This window comes from Mobula birostris, chromosome 5 (genome assembly GCF_030028105.1).
Source record: "Mobula birostris isolate sMobBir1 chromosome 5, sMobBir1.hap1, whole genome shotgun sequence".
NCBI lineage: Eukaryota > Metazoa > Chordata > Chondrichthyes > Myliobatiformes > Myliobatidae > Mobula > Mobula birostris.
The window spans coordinates 91,222,736-91,246,176 of NC_092374.1; the positions used below are offsets into that span (position 1 = coordinate 91,222,736).

Genomic DNA, 23,441 nt, shown 5'->3' on the forward strand with positions numbered 1-23,441 from the left:
CAGAGAGTATCTGTTTCTCAGGTCAGTCAACATCTATGGAAAAAGTGTAAACACTCGATGATTCAGGCTAAGACCTTTTTCAGGGTCTCTGCCTGAAATGTTGACTGTTCACTCTTTTCCATAGATGCTGCCTGACCTGCTGAGTTCCTCCAGCATTTTGTGTGTGTTCCTTTGGATTTCCAGCATCTGCAGATTTTCTCATGTCTGTTTCCTGGGGATGAGATGTCTATTACCAGTGGGCATGCATTGAAGGTGAGAGGGGGTAGGTTCAAAGGTGGATGTGAGGGGCAAGTTTTTTCACTTAGAGAGTGGCGAATGCCCAGTGTGGTGGTAGAGGCAAATACATTAGAGGCTTTTAAGCCACATGGATGTGAGGAAGATGGAGGGATATGGACATAGTGTAGGTAGGAGGGGTTAGTGTTTGGGTGTTTATGATGTGCTTTTTAGCTGGTTCAGCACAACATTTTGGGCTGAATGGCCTGTTCCTGTGCTATACTGGTTTATGTTTTACAAGAGGTCCAATCAAGGGTCCGTTCCATGTTGACAAATACAGTACTGTGGAAAAGACCTAGGCACCCTAGCTACACATATGTGCATGAGACAAGTAAAACTATCTTTTCTCTATGGGTGCAGGATGATGGGATGAGACAGATTAATAGTTCTGCAAGGGATAGATGGGTTGATGGGCCTGTTTCTATGCCACAATGCCTCCTATGATGCATCCCTAAAAATTGGCAAAGGTCAATATTGACTTGCTGAATTTCTTTTAACATCAAGAAAGCCTGCAGATGCTGGAATTCCAAAGCAAAATGCTGGAGCAACTCAACAGGTCAGGCAGCATTTGTAAAAATGAATAAACAGTTTCGGGCCAAGACTCTTCTTCAGGACTGGAAAGGGAGGGAGAATTTCTTGAGCCTCCTGAGGAAGTAGAGGCGCGGAGTTATCTCCAAGCCACGGCAGAACTGATTAAAGACGGCAGATTTCTTTCACGGATTGGGATTAGTGAATCAGGTGAAAACTCACGGGGTCACCATGAGACGTGTTTAAAGACAGCGCTAATCCAGCCCCGTAGATTTCTACCCCGATTGGGCACTTTGTCACGGGAGGTGACCGCCCTCTAGGCTCTGTGTGCATGTCACACAATTCTGCTACGTTGGAGCTGAGATATGCAAGGTTAATTAGACCTCGCCGCAGAGCGACCCACTTGCAAGTATTGCAAGCAAGTGACTGTGATATCATGCGCATACTCTCTGCCCACATTCTGTTCTGAAAACACCCCTCCCCATGTCCGCCTGCTCAGAAGGGGGATTCTTGAGATTCGAGGTCATCTTTCACTTTCTGAGGGTGTTGGCTGCAGGGCAGAGAGGAGCGGGGGCGGACTTTAATCAAAATGACTGGCGGATGAGGTACAGAGGGAACGGAAAGAGATTTCAATTGCAGGAAAAACCAAACACCCGGGGCTTTCCGAAAGAAGTTTCGCAGATTTTGTTCCTATTTTAAATCATTTTGTTCCTATTTTAAATCATGTTTAACACCCCCCCACTCCCTCAGGTTCAATAATCTGACAGCAAAATAATTTACAGCACCTGAGCCAAATGGAAAACCCCGTTTTGTTCCCGTGGTTCATTGAAAAGTGATTCAATTTTGGGAAATTCTCACCACTGATACGTTTATTTCCTGGATTTATCACGACTCTTTTTTTTTGGTGTTTAAAGCACGTTTACTGAGAAACAAAAAAAAAGTATTTGAGCGATAACAGGCCGTTCGGCCGTCAAATCCGTGGTAAACACCCATCTCATGTTATTTCCTCCATATCCCCATTAACCCCCCACCTCCAGATTCCATAACGAGGGGAGAGTGATTTGCAGCAGCTGATTAACCCCTTCCGATCATGCACACAGTTGTGATGAGAGAACCGGGGCACCAGGGAAAATGTGCTAATCTATCAATCTATTTATCTCCCCCCCACTCCCTCTCTCCTCCTGTCCCCCTCTCTTCCCACGCCCCCTCTCCTCTTCCACCTCTCTGTACCCCACACTCTTTACCCCCTCTCTACCCCCTCCTGCCTCTCCCACCTCTCCCCTTCCCCTCTCTCCCCACTCCCCTCCCCTCTCTCCCCCCACTCCCCTCTCTCCTCTTGCTCCCCTCTCCTCCTACTCCCCTCTCCCTCCACTCCCCTCTCCTGCTCCCCTCTCTCCCTCCTCTCTCCCCCTTCCCCCTCTCTGTACCCCACATTCTCTAACCCACACTCTCTACCCCCTCTCACTACCCACCTCTCTACCCCCTCCACTCCCCTCTCCCTCTCTCTCCACTCCCCCCTTTCTAACCCCCTCTAACTCCCCTTTCCCCTCCCTCTCCCTCCCTTTCCCTAACCCCTCCCTACCCCCTCTGTACCGATCCTCTCTCCCTAGCTGCTTTGCCTCTCCCATCCATCTCTCTCTCTCTCTCTCTCTCTCTCTCTCTTTCTCAGGTGAGGATCGAACTCAGCTCTCTAAAGCCATGAGTCAGTCACTCTACTGCACCTCCTCTGCAGCTCTGCCTTGTACTAGCCCACTCATACAGTAGACACCACAAGCTGCTTCACCAGCAGCACCTGTAAATAATCCCCATGACTGAGGGAGCACCCCACAACCTCTCCAACTTCCCAGGGGCTCAGTGGCTGACCGGGCCCGCGCATGGACTGAGGGGGACGCTGGCTTGTCAGGTGTCAAGCTCCAGCCGCGGAGAAGCGAAGGGACGGTCAATGTTTTGTGTCAGACCACTGTTCTGGAATAAATTCAGAGAAGCAGTGGGGTGGTGTGTGTGGCCGGCAGAAGGAGATGATAAACACGAGAGTCTGCAGAGGCTGGAAATCCAGAGTAACACACAAAAATGTTGGAGGAACTCAGCAGGTCAGGCAGCATCTATGGAGGGGAATAAACAGTCGACATTTTGGCTGAGACTCTTCATCAAAACTGGAAAGGAAGAGGGCAGAAACTAGAATAAAAGGTGGAGGAACTGGCAGGTGACAGGTGAGACCAGGTGAGGGGGAGGGTGGCTGAAGTAAGAAGCTGGGGAGTGATAGGTGGAAAGGGAAAGGACTGAAGAAGAAGAAATCTGATAGGACGGGAGAGTGGAGCATGGGGGAATGGGAGGGAAGAGGAAGGAGGTAGGCAGGCGAGGGGGGGCAGAATGGGGAATGGAAAAGTGATGTTGTGGGGATGGAACCGGACTCTCTCACGGTGGTGTCTGAAAAGAGGATGCTGTCCAAGTTGCATGGCATCTTGGTCAATGTCTCCCATCCACTACATAATGTACTGGTTGGGCACAGGAGTACATTCAGCCAGAGACTCATTCCACCGAGACGCAACACAGAGCGTCATAGGAAGTCATTCCTGCCTGTGGCCATCAAACTTTACAACTCCTCCCTTGGAGGGTCAGACACCCTGAGCCAATAGGCTGGTCCTGGACTTATTTCCTGGCATAATTTACATATTACTATTTAACTATTTATGGTTTTATTACTACTTATTATTTATGGTGCAACTGTAACGAAAACCAATTTCCCCCAGGATCAATAAATTATGACTATGACTAATAGGAGAGAATGGAGAGGAGTAGAGAAATTACCAGAAATTGAAGTCGATGTTCACGCCGTCAGATTGGAGGGGAGGGGAAGGGCAAGGGAGAGACAGAGACAGAGACAAGAAGGTGACACGGGGGATGGAGCAAAAGGGATTTGACAGGACAAAGGGCCGGGGTCTGGCCTCGAACATGGACGAAAGGAAAATGGAGGGAGGGAAGGGTCAGATTGATCTTGGGGGAGGTTCAAAGGTCGGCACGATGTCGTCAGCCAAAGAGCCTGTGTTGTGCTGTAATGTTCTGTGTACCTTCTCTCAAAAGTATCCTCTGCCCCAATCTCACACCAGGTCCATCTCCTTCCCGCAGAAATTCTCAGCTGCTGGCACCACAGAACCAAGCTCTTGGGCTTCTCAGACCAGAGTGTAGAGCTCCCTTGCCTCTTCTCCTGGAAGGGCCACGAGCCCCTGGAGCACATGGTGGTCTGGAACGTGATGCTGAACCATACGAGGGAGAAGATCTTGGTGCACGGTCAGGAGAAGCAAATGCCGGAGCAGGACAGCAGGTTCAGTGGCAGGACTGAACTGCAAAAAGCTTGGTTCTCCAAAAGAAACGCCACCCTAAAACTCCATAGACTGAGCTCTGAGGAGGAGGGAACATACACGTGTCACATCACCACCATGAATCCTTTCACCAGGAAGATGTGCGCGGAGGTGGTCTTGTCAGTACAGACAGGTGAGCAGGACTGATCCCCAGTGAAGATCCAGGAAATTCTGCAGACGCTGGAAGTCCAGAGCACTGCACACACTCATGCACACACACACGTACGTATACACACACACATACATATACACACGCACATGCACACACACACGTACATATACATACACACACACATACATATACACACGCACATGCACACACACACGTACGTATACACACACACATACATATACACACGCACATGCACACACACACGTACATATACACACACACATACATATACACACGCACATGCACACACACACGTACGTATGCACACACACACGTACGTATACACACACACACATACACATATACATGCGCACGCACATGCACACACATGTATGTATACACATATATAAGGTGCGCGCACGCACAGAAATGTTGCAGAATCTCAGCAGGTCAGGCGGCATTTATGGGGGGGAGCAATAGTCAACGTTTTGAGCTGAGACCCTTCTTCGGGACCGGAAAGGAAGGGGGCAGCAGAAAGCCGAATGAGAAGATGAGGGTAGAGGAGGAGTCAAATCTGTTTCTCCTCATTCTGCCCTCCTGTTCGAGGCCAGTCCATGGCCATTTGTCTCTCGAGCCCCTGCTAGTTCCATCCTCCACATCACCTTCTTGCCCCTGTCTCTCTCTCCCCCTTCCCCTCCAACCTGATGGCACGAACATCAACTTCTCCAACTTCTCTGCCCCTCTGCGTTCTCTCCTTTTCCATTCCCTATTTCAGCTCCCGTTGTCTTCTCGCCTGCCCATCACCTTCCTCTTCCCATTTCCCTGTGCTCCACCCTCCTCTCCTGTCTGAATCGTTCTTCTTAGTCCTTTACCTTTTCCACCTATCCCCTCTCAGCTTCCCATTTCATCCCCCTTCCCCCTCACCTGTTCAATCCCTTCCATGGATGCTGCCTCACCTGCTGAGATCCTCCAGCGTTTTGTGTGTGTTGATCAATCTAACCTTCCCTCCTATACATCCCTCCGTTCTCCTTTCATCCGTGAGCCTCCCTAAGACTCTCCTAAATGTCCCTAATGTAGCTCCGTCTACCACCACCCTTGCAGTGCGTCCCCCCAACCACCGCTCTCTGAGTAAAAATAAAGCTGTCTCTGACACCCTCTCTATAATTTCCTCCAATCAGCTTAAAATCCTGTAATTATTTGATCTCTGCGTTGCCCCAATGAGCGACACAACCCTCGCAGTGCGAACACCTTCCTTAGCCTTTCTATGAAGTTGATGGGAATTCTTCACTATTTCAGGACCAGAACCAGACAGCAGAAATAACGAGAATGAGGAAGTCTCCTGTCTGGGATCCGGGAATTCAGATCAAACGGAAAACGGGGAGAAGGGGGAGAAGCCCAGACACAGCAGTGGAACCGGGAACGGACCCCACCTCCTCCTCATCGGTTTCATGCCAGCCTCCCTGCTCCGATACCTCCACAGCTACTGAACCTTCTCCGATGGTTCATGTGAGTAGATGATATTACGTTCTCTGACACTCCGCCAATCCCTCACCGACCCTCACCGACCCTCCCCCAGTGCAGCACCCGTTGGTCGTTACTCCTCCTGTGTATACCAATCCCTCTCTACCACCCCAGCAGAACGGTATTCCCTCCTCAAAATACGGTGCTCCTTGCTCAATGTCCCTTTGGCAACGCAGCAATGCCTCCCCACCGCCCCTCCCATCGCACTGATTTTTATATCCCTACCTCTGAGAGTGTATTCAACCCCCGGATAGGAGAGTGCGAGAGGCAGGCTCGCCCATGAAATGAACGTCATAGAGTCATACAACGCTACAGCACAGAAAGAGGACCTTCAGCCCATCTAGTCCATGCCGGACCATTAATCTGCCTTGGCCCATCGACTTGCACCCAGACCATGTCCCTCTATAACTCTCCCATCCATGTACTGATCCAAATTTCTCTTAATTGTTGAAATCCAGCCTGCATCCATCATTCCTGCTCGCAGCTCGTTCCACACTCACACCACCCTGAGTGAAGAAACTCCCCTTAAACATTTCACCTTTCACCCTTTACCCACGACCTCTAGTTCTAGTTTCACTCAACCTCAGTGAAAAAAGCCTGCTTGCGTTTACCCTATCTATACCCTTTGTAATTTTGTATACATCTATCAAATCTCCCCTCCTCCTCTTGCTCTCGGGAATGAAGTCCGAACCTATTCAACTTCTCTCTATTACTCAGGTCCTCAAGTCCTGGCAACATCCTTGTAAATTTTCTCTGTGCTCTTCAATCTTATTGACATCGTTCCTGTAGGTAGGTGACCAGAACGACACACAATGCTCCCAGTTAGGTCTCACCAATATCCTGTACAATTCCAACATTATATCCCATCTCCTGTACTCAGTGCTTTGATTTATGAAGGCCAATGTGCCAAAAGCTCTCTTTGTGACCCTATCTACTTGTGACATCACTTTCAAGGAATTATGGACCTGTATTCCCAGATCCCTCTGTTCATCCAGATTATTGCTATAGATCACAAACAACAACAGACCCAGCACCGAGCCCTGAGGCATTTCAATGCCAAGTGACTGAACCGTCTTCGCCAACGTCCCATGCAATGCGGGTCCTTGTATGCTCTTCAGGCTAAAGAAGCTTGCTATGTCCCTGTTGACCCTCACTGATTTCTTTCCTTTTCAAATATTATTATTATTATCCAGAATTTACAAGAGTACATTGAAGTAGGCAACACTTACAATGTCGCAAGAAAAAAAACATTATTATAAAGATTGAAAAAATTTTGGTGATTAAAAAAAAAGAAAAAAAAAACCCTACCGAGCAAGAAAAAAGTGAGAAAAGAACCCATTCAGTGTGCAAGCCCGGAGCCATGCGTCATACAAAAAGCTTCTAAAGATAAACATCAAACCACCAGCAAGAAAAAAAATGTACCAAAAATTTACAATTAGATCATGGAGAAAATCTATCAATTAACTCAAATGATAATAACGAGCAAATAAACCCCATCCTTTCTCAAAATCAAATAAAGGTTCAAAGGTTCGACTTATAATTTTCTCCAAGCTAAGACATAACATCACTTGAGAGAACCATTGTGACAAAGTGGGAGTCGATGTATCCTTCCACTTCAACAAAATGGCCCTCCTAGCTATCAATGTAACAAATGCAATAACATGTTAGTCAAACAAAGAGATAGCATGGATATTTTGAGGAATTATTCCAAAAAGCACAGTTAATTTGTTAAGTTGTAAATTAATTTTAAGTGCTTTAGAAATAGTGGAAAAAACTGACTTCCAGAACTGTTCCAGTATAGAACAAGATCAAAACGTGTGTCGGTGTAGCTGTCTCAGTTTTACATCTATCACAATAACTATCAACATTAGGAAACATCTTAGACAATCTCTCCTTCATCAAATGGTAATGATGTACAATTTTAAATTGAATCAGTGAATGACTAGCACAGATCGAAGAAGAGTTAACCAGCTCAGAATCCGCATCCAGTCTTCCATCATAAAAGTCAAGTTAAGTTCCTTTTCCCAGTCTTGTTTAATCTTAAATAAATGATGCTTATTCCATTGTAATAGTAAATTATAAATTTTTCCAATGGAACTTTTCATCGAAGGGTTCATACTCATAATAGTATCTAACGGGTCAGCATCCAATATGTAAGGAAAATTACTTAAATATTTTTGTAAGAAATGTCTAACTTTGAAGGTATTGTAAAAAGTGTGAGTAAGAAAGAGAATCAACTAATTGTTCAAAAGACATCAGTCTATCTTCTTTAAATAAATCCAAAAAGAATTAATACCTTTATTTTCCCAAAGTAAAAAACTTGGGTCACTCAAAGAAGGCTAAAAATGTAATTTCGATAAATTAAACTACAAAGTTTAAATTTTTTTAAGATTAAAAAAATTGAGGAACTGGAGCCAAGTTTCTAAAGAATGCTTAATCACAGGGTATAAATTTAAATTAGCAGCTTTAGCTAATTGTATAGGTAAAGCAGCTCCCAATAATGAGGTTAAATAAAACTGTTTCACAGCTTTCAATTCCAAGTCTACCCAAATTGGCCGATTGTTCTTAATCAACCCAATGTAACCAAAAGGACATGTATCGCACATTAACAGCCCAGTAATACATTCTTAAATTAGGCAAAGCAAGACCTCCATCCTTTTTCAACTTTTGTAAGTGACATTTACTAATTCTTGGTCTTTCATTATTCCAAATAAAAATAAAATAATAGAATCAATCCGATCAAAAAACTTCATAGTCAAAAAAACGGATATTCTGAAATAAATATAAAAATTTTGGTAAAATCATCATTTTGACTATATGAATACGACCAACAAGTGAAAATGTAAGTGGGTTCCATCTACTAAATAAATACTTCATAGACTCTACCAAGGGAACAAAATTAGCTTTATAAAGATCCTTATATTTGTTAGTGATTATAACACCTAAATATCTAAAACAATCGGTGACTTTGAAAGGAGTATTATCATATATAGAAACAGATTCATCTTAAAGGAAACAGCTCACTTTTACTGAAATTAATTTTATATCCTGAAAAATCTCCAAATTCAGACCCTCACTGATTTCTATCAATGCCTGATAGAAAGCATCTTATTCAGATGCTTCATGCCTTGGTAACTGCTGTGCCCGTGTCCGAAAGAAACCGCAGGGAGTTGTGGACACGGCTCAGCACATTGCGGAAACCAGCGTCTTCTCTATGGACTCTGTCTACACTTCTCACTGCCTCAGTAAAGCAGCCAACATAATCAAAGACCCCACCCACCCAGGATATTCCCATTTCTCTCCTCTTCCATCAGGCAGAAGGTACAAAACCTGAAAGCACCTACCACCAGGCTCAAGGACAGTCTATATCTCACTGTTATAAAACTGTTAAATAGTTCCCTAGTACCATAACTTTGACTCTTTACAATCTACCTTGTCATTGTGCAACAATAATGAGCTTATTGCAAAATATTTGTGTAATCTTGTAAATATGGTGTTGATGAAGCATTCTTGTTCGTTTAAATAATTAATTACAGGTTACATGTAATAAAAAATGCACAGGCTGGTGGTGTGTGGCGTCCGCACGGGACTTTGAGGCAAGTGGTCCGGGTTCGAATCCGGCCGGTTCCTTTTGTGCTGGTGAAGCACCTTCAATTACTCCAAAAGACTGAGGTTTGGTAAAATACTGAAAGGCTTTTATTCGCTGTACAATACGACCTCCACAGTGAGTGTCTGCCACCGGACTGAGGGGGAGGGGCAAGGCGAACACCTTTATACAGGACTCTGTGGGAGGAGCCACAGGGGCAGTCAGCAGAGGGGTGTGTCCAGACAGGTAACCCAGTTACAACATATATACATGGTTTACCACAGCTGGGTTGGGTGTTGAGCGAGCAACCCAGCCTCACACAAAAAAACAGACAAAAAACGCTAAAGAAACGGCAAGATTGCCGTCCGATGCACCACAAGGTGTGGAGAGGAACAACAAATGTAAAAGCATGTCAATCGCATACATCATGACATCTCCACGCGACATGTGAGAAGTTCCCCCAGAGTCAGGCTCACATTTTGGGCTCCCGTGTCTCTCTCTGGAGTTACAAAGCATAGTATTAATGACGAGGATGTTTAAAATGAACACATCATAGTTCAAGCAAAGTCTTCAAGTTTAAAAAATAGCACAGTGAGGAACGGTTGAGTTTAAAAATAAAGCAGCCTAGCACGTGCTCTTTGCAAGGGAAGGCACGATTGAGTTTAAAAATAAGACAGAATTAATGGGTTCATAAAGAGTAAGGAAGACAAGGGAGTCCAAACTGTGAGTCTAACTACGGGTTTTCTCTAAACCAGGCACGCACATTTCACCTGGTAGTGTGATGATGTATGCAATTAATATATTTTTACATATACCCGGTAATTAATTATTTAAACAAACAAGAATGCTTAATCAACAACATATTTACAAGATTACTCAAATATTACTGAAATATTAAATACACAAGTTCTGATTTTGCACCTTACTGTTTACCTGCTTTGCACTTTCTCTGTAGCAGTTGCATATTGTTATCGTTTTACCTTGTTCTACCTCATTGCACTGTGATCTGTGTGAACAGTATGTGGAACAAGCTTTTCACTGAATCTTGGTACATGTGGCCACAATAAACCAATACCAATTTCAATTCCTTTGAAGTTTTGATTCAATTATTCTGCTTTTTCAGGTTTGAACTGAGGGAAGTTGACTTCACCCTTGTCTTCAAGACCCGGTGCTGAGGTCGGTGGGCGACTGAGAGGGCAGTGTGCCCGTATTGGAAGCCCTCGGAAACATGCCACACGAGGATGTGCCAGATTGCCACCTGCCTCATCGGCATCGTGTGCCAAGCCTGAGGTGTTCCTGAGCACCTGGGGGGGGTGAACCGTGGACTTGAATGTTGCTTCAGTCTCATTTGGGAAGTTTGCTGGCTGGAGGATTTGTTCTTCGTCCGTCTCTCAGCATTTACTGCCTCTCCCCAGGTGGAGCTGGGGGTTAACTCCAGGCTGGGTGGACGGTGGTGGGATAAGCACAGGCAGCATCAACTGGGGCTGAGGGAGGCAGAAGCTGGAAAGAGATCAGTGGTCTTCATGGTGTCAGGACAGGTCCCTTGGAGAGGCACAACCCGTTTACTGTTCATGCCTGACCACCCCTGGATGAGGTCAGGCTGAAGCACCTCCTTGACCCTTTGCAGATCTTTCAGTGGGGTTGCTGCTGAGGAGAAGGGTTAACTTCCAGGATTTAGACCCAGGGACAATGAGAGAAGGTGGCACAACCAGACCCCACACAACCAGATTCAGGCTCAGTTATTACCCAGACACGAGGAAATCTGCAGACGCTGGAAATTCAAGCAACACACACAAAAAATGCTGGTGAATGCAGCAGGCCAGGGAGGAAGAAGAGAGAGAAAGAAAAAAAAGGGGGGAAATATATTAAATAAATAAGGGATGGGGTATGAAGGGGAGGAGGGGCATTAACAGAAGTTAGAGAAGTCAATGTTCATGCCATCAGGTTGGAGGCTACCCAGACGGAATATAAGGTGTTGTTCCTCCAACCTGAGTGTGGCTTCATCTTGACAGTAGAGGAGGCCGTGGATAGACATGTCAGAATGGGAATGGGATGTGGAATTAAAATGTGTGGCCACTGGGAGATCCTGCTTTCTCTGGCGGACAGAGCGTAGGTGTTCAGCGAAATGGTCTCCCAGTCTGTGTCGGGTCTCACCAATATATAGAAGGCCACAGCGGGAGCACCGGACGCAGTATATCACCCCAGCCGACTCACAGGTGAAGTGTCGCCTCACCTGGAAGGACTGTCTGGGGCCCTGAACGGTGGTAAGGGAGGAAGTGTAAGGGCATGTGTAGCACTTGTTCCGCTTACACGGATAAGTGCCGGGAGGGAGATCGGTGGGAAGGGATGGGGGGGATGAATGGACAAGGGAGTCACGTAGGGAGCGATATTACCCTTCAGCCATCAGGCTCCTGGAACCAGCGTGGATAACTTCACTCAACACTACACTGAACTGATTCTACAATGGATGCACTTGCTATCAAGGACTCTTTACAGCTCGTGTTTTCAGTATTTTTATTTGCAGTTTGTCTATTGATTGTTGGTTGTCAGTCTTTATATATTTTTAATAAATTTGTCCAGTATTTCTATATTTCTGTAAATGCCAGCTGAAAAACAAATCTCAAAGTAGTCAAGTTTTCTGCAAAAATCTTGAGACACATTTATATAAATCTGGGATGCCTAAGCGTTTTGCACAATACTGTAGTAATTTAATATATTGCACTGTACTTCTACTGGGGGAAAAAAAAGACAAATCTCGTAACATATGTGAGTGATGATAAACCTGATTCTGATACGGGTTTCTATTGTGGACTGAGTGTGGGAAGGGTGCAGGAAGAGGGAAATCCTGGTTGGGAAAAGGGGAAGGGAGAGGGGAGAGAATGGGAAGCACCAGAGAGATATTCAGTAATGATCAATAAACCAATTGTTTAAATTCAAAAGCCAGGTGTCTCAGGGCTGGGTGTGTCTGCACCCAAGCCATCCCTGCCCCCCCCACCCCCCAGCTCTGACACTCCTCCTCTGCCAGCTGTCTCACAGCCCCTCCAGTGGCACTCCACCATCACCATCCCCAACATCCTCTGCTCCCACAAGCTCGCCCTCTGCTCCACATTGACAACTACAGGCGCACTCGCTATACGTGCATGTGCCTGAGAGTTTTGCACAGTACTGTATATCATAACGTGCATGCTTTGACTTTGAGAAGGGCATACAGGAATGGGGAGTGTCTTGATGTTCACCCACTACCCTTGTTGTTCCTGGTGGGAGAGGTGGGGGTTCGAGAGGGCCGGTCAGAGTTAGCCTGGGCGAGTAATCGTGGTGCAATTTGTAGACGGTGCACACTGACCGTTGTGCTGGAGGGAGGGAGGGAGTGTATGGCAGGGGTGAGGAGATGGAGGGGTAGCCAATCATCTGGTTTGCCTATGATTTCCTCAAACTCCCCAGCCGACGCTGGTCCCAATCAGCTAGCCTGGAGAGCATCTCCATCTCCACTGGCTGAAGGAGAGCGGGATGGTCTATGGCTTGCATCCAATGGGAAAAGTGGACAGAAACAGCCGATCAGAGGCAAGATTCACATCTCCACATCAGCTAGATGGCAGTCACCTTTTGTACTTTGCCGCAAGGAGAGATTTTTGTTTTACGCTTCGCTCTATTCAGAAGTCTCTTAAGTGGAGGGTAGTCCAGGAGCGTGGCGGTTATCACAATGCTTTACAGTACCAGAAAACCTGGGTTCAGTTTCTGCCACTGGCCATAAGGTGTTGGTAGGTTCTCCTCGTGACTGTGTGGGCTCCCTTCGCTTTCCCCCCACTTTCCAAAGATGTACGGGATGGAATTCGTAAGCTGTGGCCACGCTATGTTGGTGCCAGAAATGTGGCAACACGTGCTGGATGGCCCCAGCACATCTTTGGATTACGTTAGTTGTTGAGGCAAGTGACCCAGTGCAAAGTAATTTATTATCTAAATACAGGTATGTCACCGTATACAATACTAAACTTCATCTTCTTGGCGGCAGACTCAATAACTCCATAATAGAATGATATTAGGGGCCAGCACAACGCTTTACAATACGGGCAACCCAGGTTCAATTCCTGACGCTGCCAGTAAGGAGTTTGTACGTTCTGCTTGTGACCGCGTGGGTTTCTTCCAGGTGCTCAGGTTTCCTCCCACAGTCCAAAGACGTACCGGTTTGTCGGGTAATTGGTCCTGTGATTAGACTAGGGCTAGATCAGGGGATTGCTGGGCGGCGTGGCTCGAAGGGCCGATTCGACGCTGCATGTCAATCAATAAATGAATAGATAGATCAATAGATAAATCCTGATAATGGATGCTACTTTCCTGTTATCATGATTCATATTGATCTGGTCTATAGTGGGGAGGGCTTTATAGTAAACGACTGGGCCATGTTCTTGTAGGATTTTCCTCGGATTATGTTGGGTGTTGACCCATTTCAACGTATGCTTCAATTTTCGAAGCATGTGAAGAATAAAACTTTTTTATAATTTTCAGTGATTTTATGTCACAACTGGTGCAGGAACTGGCACCAATTGACCAGAACCTTGCTGGCAACAGGTTCAAGGGCAAGGACGGTGCCTCCTTCTATTGAACTGCTGGGGTGAACAGGACTATTTTGGGCTGGGGGTGGCAGCCGGTTTTAAAATGCTCCCCACCCAGTCTGTGCAAGCAGAGGTTCACACTGGACGGGGTTGCTGTCTCTGGAAGACGGGGTAGACGGGGAGGGTTACCCTCGATGAATTGTGGGTGCTGGGTGGGCCAGGCAGTCGGTGGGACCTCCTCGTTGGTCTGCTCTGGAGTCTGGCCAAGATGGGCACTCACCGGTCTGGGCAGCGGGTTGTCAAGCCAGATGCCCATCTCCTTTTCTCGAAGATGTCTTGAAACACAGAGGTCCTTCGGGAGGGAGCACATGATATCCACACAGTAATAGGATGGATAAGCAGAATTAGGCCATTCAGCCCATTAAGTCATGGCTGAATTTTTTCCCAGCCCCATTCTCCCATCTTCTCTCTGTAACCCTTACCAATAAAGAACCTTTCAACGTCCATTTTAAATATACCCTAGTATCTAATACTAATTTTACATAATTCTATTTTGGGTGCTTTTTTATTGTTATGAATTATATATTGGATTTGTTTGTTTCGCACTGTATAAATCTCCATTTTGTTGTTGCTTTTTGTAGTTTTATTGTAGAAATACATAAATAAACAAACAAACAAACAACCCCTATGACACCCTCCGCAGCTGCCTGGGGCAATGAATTCCACAGATCGACCGCCCTCTGGCTGAAGAAATCCCTCTTCACCTCAATCCTACAAGCTGCGTCTTGATTCTGAGAATGTGCCCTCGGACATTCTGGTGAAAACATTCTCTCCCTGTCCACTCTATGCAGGCCTTTCAAAACCACGAGGAATTCTGCAGATGCTGGAAATTCAAGCAACGCACATCAAAGTTGCTGGTGAACGCAGCAGGCCAGGCAGCATCTCTAGGAAGAGGTACAGTAAGGTATAGAGGTATAGTAAGCTCTTCCTTCAGTTAGTCCTGACGAAGGGTCTTGGCCCGAAACGTCGACTGTACCTCTTCCTAGAGATGCTGCCTGGCCTGTTGCGTTCACCAGCAACTTTGATGTGTGCTCCTTTCAAAACCCGGTAGGTTCAGATTCAGATGGATTGTCACTGACATACTCACTGCCTGCTACGCCGCTGGAGTTTAGGGCAGCAATGAAGGTCCTCCATCTCTGGCGGTGTTCAGGGCTTCCTTCATCACCTCAGTAGCTTCCTTTCCGTTTTCACTCCTGTCAGTCATGCCAGTCCCGGGTGGAGACTCGGGAATACCGTCACACTCAGATGTAGAAGGGTTCTTCATTGCCGTTTCCGTAACAATTTTGCTTTACCTGTCAGGGTTGTTAACCCTGAACGGAGCCCCCCGCCCCCGAACCTGGAGGACCGCTGGACCACTCTTCGTCTGGCCTGTAGCCTTTGACCTGTTTGGCAGAGGTGACCCGACCAAGAGCCAAAGTAGAGGGCCCTGACTCCAGCCAACATCGCTCTCCCGGTCACTGATGCACACAAGCCCCTGAACCCAATGACGAGGTTGTGGTCCTCTTGAAACACTGTCATATGACATGTAGTTTGTTGTTTTGTGGCAGCAGTACATTATTGCAAGTTAGAAAAATAATGCATAAAGGTAAATAATTATTGCAAAAAGAGAGCAAACTAGCGAGACTTAGCGAGGTTTCAAAGTGATACCCCTCCCCATCCTTCTGGATTCCATCGCGTACAGGGTCGCGTAAGCGCTCCTGGTCTACTTGCTCTCATGGTGCCTTCTGGCAACCGGGATTGCTGCGGGGATCAGAGTGCCTTTTAACAGACTCCGTTTTTGTTTAAATTGTGGGAAACAAAACACTGTCAACGAGGATGACATACTCCCGTGTGTCCACTAGATGGCGGAGTAGCTTAACCATTGCCGCTCGGAGGACGGTCGATGCAATAGCAGGGGTATTCCTTTCAACGCGACTACCTCGGCAGCAGCACATTAAAATTGCCGTATGTTGTGATAAGAAATCTCCCAAAAGCGGATTTTCCCCGTGGCCAACCATTTTAATACCTATCCCCATTCCCCTTCTGATTTGTCAGCCCATGATCTCGTCTTTTGCCAAGATGAGGCCTCTCTCAGAGTGGAGGCAACACCTCATATTCCGTCTGGGTAGCCTCCAACCTGACGGCATGAATATCGATCTCCCCTCCCCCTTCCCTATGCTGCTTTCCCCCACTTTGCCCCCCTTACCCCCACTCTCCTCTCTTATCAGATTCTTTCCTCTCCAGTCCTTTCTCGAATTTCTGGTAAATGCACCCCACCTCCCCTCTTCACCACTCATTCCCATTTCCCTCTCTCATCTTTTCTACTTACCAGCCCATCACCTCCCTCTGGTGCTCCTCCCCCTTCCCTCTCTTCCATGGCCGTCTGTCCTCCTTCTCTTCATCTGATTCCCCATTCTCCAGCCCTTTATCTCTTTCACCAATCAGCTTCCCAGCTCCTTACTTCACCTCTCCCCCTTCCCTGTCTCACCTGTCACCTACCACCTTGTACTTCTTCCTCCCCTCCCCCCAACTTCTTACCCTGGCATCTTTTCTCTCCAGTTCTGATGAAGGGTCTCAGCCCAAAACATCGACTGTTTATTCATTTCCATAGTTGCAGCCTGCCCTCTGAGATTCCCCCAGCATTTTGAGTGTGTTGCTTTGGATTTCCAGTATCAGCAGATTTTCCATTGTTTTTGATTTGCTCTACCATCCTGGTATCTTCCCTGGGCTCCTAACTGGCTCAGCAACCTCATGTGTGGTACCTTGTCAAAGGCCTTCTAAAAATCCAAGTACACACCATCCTCCAGTTCTTATTTGTCTATCCTGCCTGACAGTTCCTCAAAGGATTTCAGCACCTGCAGAATTTCTTGTAAAATAAGATATTATAAAATAATATTATTATAAAATAAGCTGTGCAGGAAGAGAGCAAAAGGTGAGGTCGTGCTCATGGAAGCCGCAGAGAGTGGTGGACTGACGGCACGTCCCTCCCCAGTGGTGGTAGTATCTGCAGGAGGTGCTGTCTCAGGAAGACAACAACAAAGTTCCCTATCACCCAGGCCACGCCATCTTCTCACAGCTCCCATTGGGCAGGAGGTACTGAACCTGAAGTCCCACATCGTCAGGTTCAGGAACAATTCTTTCCCTTCAACCATTCAGTTTCTGAACCAACCTCGCACAACCCTTCAGTAGAGCAACACTTTTGCACTAAAATGGACTCTGTTATGTTTATTCTAATTGCATTCTTTCTTGTAAAAATTGGCTAAAATTTTTCTTGTGAATGCTGCTTATATGATACTATATGTCTGTCACTCTGCCACAAGCAAGTTTCTCAGTGCACCTCTGTTCCTGTGCATTTGATAACTTGAGTTTGAGAAGGTTCAATTCCCCTCTCTCCTTGTTCAGCCTACGCCACCCTGTTCCACAGCTGTGAATTTTGTCCCCTTTCATGCTCCTTTGTCTCACTCTCTGTCAGAGTTTTAGTTCCTTTCACTCTGACTGGACACCATCAACCCATTCACCAGCTTGTGTTGACAATTCTGTGCCTCATATCTCAAGGGAAGATCTGCTGACCTTGGAGAAGGGCCAGAGGACGTTCACAGAAACGATCCCAGGGATGAAACGGCTTAACCTAGGAGGAACATTTGACGTATCTGAGCCAGTATCCAATGGAATTCAGAAGTATGAGGAGGGGATCTCATTGAAACCTCACCGATACTGAAAAGCCTAGATAATGCTTATGTGGAGAGGATGTTTCCAATAGTGGGAGAATCTTGAATCTGGGGACACAGCCTCAGAATAAAGGAACATCCCTTATGAACTGAGATGAGGAGGAATTTCTTCTACCGCTGTGAATCGGTTGAACTTGTTGACATTAGAGGGCTGTGGAGGCCAAGTGATTGGGTGCATTTTGGGCAGAGATTGATAGGTTCTTGGCTGGTAGGGGGAAGAAAGGAAAATGTAGTTGGAAAAAAGTAGCTGTGATTGAAGAGTGGAGAACCCTGGCACATACACCATCTGGTCCTGGAGACTTATCTACCTTCAGACCTTTCAGTTTCCCCAGAAATGTCTCCCTAGTAATGGTAACTTCACATACTTCTGCCCTCAACACTCTTGAATTTCTGGTATACTGCTACTGTCTTCCACAGTGAAGACTCATTCAAAATACTTATTCAGTTCATCCGCCATTTTCTTGGTTCCCCATTGCTACCTCTACAGTATCAATTTCACTCTCACCTCATTTACACTTTACGTATCTGAAGAAATGTGTTGGCACGTGGCCAAGTGGTTAAGGCGTCGGCCTAGTGATCTGAAGGTCGCTAGTTCAAGCCTCAGCTGAGGCAGTGTGTTGTTTCCTTTAGCAAGGCACTTAACCACACATTGCTCTGCGACACACCGGTGCCAAGCTGTATCGGCCCTCGTGCCCTTCCCTTGGACAACGTTGGTGATGTGGAGAGGGGAGACTATTATTATTATCTGAAGAAACATTTTGTATCCTCTTTAATATTATTGGCTAGTTTTCGTAATTCATATTTTCCTACTTAATGACTTTTTTGTTGCTTTCTGTTGGTTTTTAAAAGTTCTCTAACTTCCCATTTATCTTTGCTCTATTATATGCCCCCTTCTTTGGCTTTTGTGTTGGCTTTGGCTTCTCTAGTTAGACACAGTTGTATCATCTTGCCTTTAGAATACTTCTTCCTTTCTGGGATGTATATAATCTGTGCCTTCCGAATTGCTTCCAGAAATTTCAGTCATTGCTGCTCTGCTGTCATCCCTGCCAGTGTTCTTTACCAATCAATTTTGGCCAGCTCCTCTATCATGCCTCTGCAATTCCCTTTACTCCACTGTAATATTGATTCATCTGACTTCAGCTTCTCCTTCTAAAATTGCAGGACAAGTTCTCTAATATAATGATCACTGGCCCTAAGGGTTCCTTTACCTTAAGTTCTCTAAAGAATTGCACAACACTTTGGCAGAATAGTGGGCTCATCCATGAGATGCTCTAAAAAGCCATCCTGTAGGCATTCTAGAAATCTGTGCTCTTGGGATCCAGCACCAATCTGATTTTCCCAATGTACCTGCATATTGAAATCTCCCATAAATATTGTTACGTTGACCACCTTTAAACCACCTGGACAACACAAACACCTATGTCAGGATGCTGTTCATCGACGATAGCTCAGCATTTAATACCATCATTCCCACAATTCTGATTGAGAAGTTACAGAACCTGGGCCTCTGTACCTCCCTCTGTAATTGGATCCTCGACTTCCTAACTGGAAGACCACAGTCTGTGCGGATTGGTGATAACATATCCTCCTCGCTGACGATCAACACTGGTGCACCTCAGGAGTATGTGCTTAGCCCACTGCTCTACTCTCTCTATACCCATGACTCTGTGTCTAGGCATAGCTCAAATACCAACTATAAATTTGCTGATGATACAACCATTGTTGGTAGAACCTCAGATGATGACGAGAGGGCGTACAGGAGCGAGATATGCCAACTAGTTGAGTGGTGCCGCAGTCACCTAGCACTCAATGTTAGTAAGACAAAACAGCTGATTAGACAATAAGATATAGGAGTAGAAGTAGGCCATTCAGCCTATCGAGTCTCCTCCACCATTCAGTCATGGGCTGACTCGATTCTTCCAGTCATCCCCACTCCCCTGCCTTCACCCCATACCCTTTGATGCCCTGGCTAATCAAGATCTTTTCTTTCTCTGCCTTAAATACACCCAATGACTTGACCTCCACAGCTGCTCGTGGCAACAAATTCCACAGATTTACCACTCTCTGACTAAAATAATTTCTCCACATCTCAGTTCTAAATGGATGTCCTTCCATCCTGAAGTCATGCCCTCTTGTCCTAGATTCCCCTACCACGGGAAATAACCTTGCCATATCTAATCTGTTCAGACCTCTTAACATTCGGAATGTTTCTATGAGATCCCACCTCATTCTCCTGAACTCCGGGGAATACAGCCCAAGAGCTGCCAGAAGTTCCTCATACAGTAACCCTTTCATTCCTGGAATCACTCTTGTGAATCTTTTCTGAACCCTCTCCAACATCAGTATATCCTTTCTAAAATAAGGAGCCCAAAACTGCACACGATACTCCAAGTGTTGTGCCTTATAGAGCCTCAACATCACATCCCTGCTCTTATATTCTATACCTCTAGAAATGAATGCTAACATTGCATTCACCTTCTTCACAACCGACTCAACCTGGAGGTTAACCTTTAGGGTATTCTGCACAAGGACTCCCAAGTCCCTTTGCATCTCTGCATTTTGAATTCTCTCCCCATCTAAATAATAGTCTACCCTTTGTTTCTTCCACTAAAATGCATGACCATACACTTTCCAACACTGTATTTCACTTGCCACTTCTTTGCCCATTCCCCTAATCTACCTGTCTCTGCGCAAGCTCTCTGTTTCCTCAATACTACCTGCTCCTCTACCTATCTTTGTATCATCAGCAAATTTAGCCACAAATCCATTAATACCGTAGTCCAAATCATTGACATACATCATAAAAAGCAGCGGTCCCAACACCGACCCCTGTGGAACTCTACTGGTAACCGGCAGCCAGCCAGAATAGGATCCCTTTCTTCCCACTCTCTGTTTTCTGCTGATCAGCCAATGCTCCACCCACACTAGTAACTTCCCTGTAATTCCATGGGCTCTTATCTTGCTAAGCAGCCTCATGTACGGCACCTTGTCAAAGGCCTTCTGAAAATCCAAGTACACCATTTCTACTGCATCTCCTTTGTCTACCCTGCTTGTAATCTCAAAGAATTGCAGTAGGTTTGTCAGGCAGGATCTTCCTTTCAGGAAACCATGCTGGCATTTGGGCTGTCTTGTCATGTGCCTCCAGGTACTCTGTAATCTCAAAGGCGATTCCAACAACTTCCCAACTACTGATGTCAGGCTAACAGGTCTATAGTTTCCTTTCTGCTGCCTCCCATCCTTCTTAAATAGCAGAGTAACATTCACAATTTTCCAGTCATCTGGCACAATGCCAGAATCTATCGATTCTTGAAAGATCATTGTTAATGCCTCTGCAATCCCTCCGGCTACTTCCTTCAGAACACGAGGCTGCATTCCATCAAGTTCAGGAGATTCATCCACCCTCAGACCATTAAGCTTCCTGAGCACCTTCTCAGTCGTAATTTTCACTGTACAAACTTCACTTCCCTGACACTCTTGAATGTCCGGTATAGTGCAGATGTCTTCCACTGTGAAGACTGATGCAAAATACGCATTCAATTCCTCTGCCATCCCTGCGTCTCTTGTTACAATATCTCCAGTGTCATTTTGTATTGGTCCTATATCTACCCTCAACTCTCTTTTACCCTTTATATACTTAAAAAGGCTTTTATTATCTTCTTTGACATTAGTTGCCAGCTTCCTTTCATAATTCATCTTTTCCTTCCCAATGACCTTCGCAGTTTCCTTCTGCAAGTTTTTAAAAGCTTCCCAATCCTCTATCTTCCCACTAGCTCTGCCTTCCTAGATTCTGGCATTGTGCTGGATGACTGGAAAATTGCAAACATTACTCTGCTATTTAAAGGTGGGAGGCAGCAGAAAGGAAACTATAGACCTGTATGCCCTCTCTTTTGCTTTTACTTTGGCTCTGACTTCACCTGTCAGTCATGGTAGTGTCCTTCTTCCCTTTGAAAATTTCTTATTTGGAATATATCTGTCTTGCATTTCCCTCATTTTTCACAGAAACTCCAGCCATTGTTGCTCTGCTGTCCTTCCTGCAAATGTCCCTTTCCAGTCAACTTCAGCCAGTTACCCTCTCATGCCATTGTAATTTCCTTTATTCCATTGAAGTAGCGACACATTGGATTTTATTTTTCCCTCTCAAATTTCAATGTGAACTCGATCATATTCCTTAACCTTAAGCTCTCTCATCACCTCCAGATCATTGCACAATACCCAATCCAGCACAGCCGATCCCCTAGTGGGCTCAACGACAAGCTGTTCTAAAAAGCCATCCCTTAGACATTCTACAAATTCTCTCTCTTGAGGTCCAGTACTGACCTGGTTTTCCCAATCCACTTTCATGTTAAAATCCCCAACGATTATCATGCCATTGACTTTCTGACATGCCTTTTCTATATCCTGCTATAATTTGTATTCCACATCCCGGCTGCTGTTTGGAGGTCTGTATACAACTGCTATTAGGGTCCTTTTACTCTTGCCATTTCTTAACTCAACCCATAGAGACTCTACACCTTCCAATCCTATGTCATCTCTTTCCAATGATTTAATATTATTTCTTATACACAGAGCCATACCACCCCCTCTGCCTACTAACCTATCTTTTTGATACACCGTATATCCTTGGACGTTCAGCTCCCAATGGCAGCCATCCTTTAGCCAAGTTTCAGAGATGGCCACAATGCCATATTTGCCAATCTGTAGCTGAATTTCAAGATCGTCCATTTTATTCCTTGTGGACTTCAGGAAGGGTAGGATGAAGGAACACATACCAATCCTCATAGAGTGATCAGTAGTGTAGAGAGTGAGCAGTTTCAAATTCCTGGGTGTCAAGATCTCTGAGGATCTAACCCGGTCCCAACATATCCATGTAGTCATAAAGAAGGCAAGACAGACATTATACTTCATTAGGAGTTTGAAGAGATTTGGCATGTCAACAAATACACTCAGAAACTTCCATAGATGTATCGTGGAGGGCATTCTGACAGGCTGCATCACAGTCTGGCTTGGGTGGGGTGGGGGGGGGGGTTGCTATTGCACAGGACCAAAAGAAGTTCTAGTGGTTGCAAGTTTAGTCAGCTCCATCTTGGGTACCAGCCTACAAAGTACCCAGGACATCTTGAAGTACTGTGCTCAGTTCTGGTTGCCTCACTGCAGAAAGGATGTGGAAGCCATAGAAAGGGTGCAGAGGAGATTTACAAGGATGTTGCCTGGATTGGGGAGCATGCCTTATGAGAATAGGTTGAGTGAACTCAGCCTTTTCTCCTTGGAGCGGCAGAGGATGAGAGGTGACCTGATAGATGTGCATAAGATACATTGCTTGTGTGGATAGTCAGAGGCTTTTCCCCAGGGCTGAAATGGCTATCACGAGAGGGCGCAGTTTTAAGATGCTTGGAAGTAGGTACAGGGGAGATGTCAGGGATAAGTTTTTTTTACGCAGAGAGTGGTGAGTGAGTGGAATGGGCTGCCGGTGACGGTGGTGGAGGCGGATAGGATAGGGTCTTCTAAGAGACTCCTGGATAGGTAGATGGAGCTTAGAAAAATAGAGGGTTATGGGTAACTCTAGGTAATTTCTAAAGTAAATACATGTTTAGCACAGCATTGTGGGCCAAAGGACCTGTATTGTGCTGTAGGTTTTCTATGTTCTATCTTCAAGGAGCGGTGTCTCAGAAAGGCAGCATCCATTATTAAGGACCTCCAACACCCAGGGCAAGCCCTTTTCTCACTGTTACCATCAGGTAGGAGATA

At 45.8% G+C, this 23,441-nt stretch overlaps 1 protein-coding gene across 1 annotated transcript in view; it reads left to right on the top strand.

Moving 5' to 3' along the window:
- LOC140198377 (uncharacterized) overlaps nt 1-11,979 on the top strand; it is a 49,121-nt gene extending 37,142 nt beyond the window's left edge. The window contains exons 5-7 of the mRNA XM_072259472.1: nt 3,928-4,293; nt 5,569-5,778; nt 10,503-11,979. Of these exons, the coding sequence (XP_072115573.1) occupies nt 3,928-4,293; nt 5,569-5,759 (557 nt within the window). The 3' untranslated portion in view covers nt 5,760-5,778; nt 10,503-11,979. The remainder of the gene's footprint in view (nt 1-3,927; nt 4,294-5,568; nt 5,779-10,502) is intronic.
- The last annotated feature ends 11,462 nt before the right edge of the window (nt 11,980-23,441 follow it).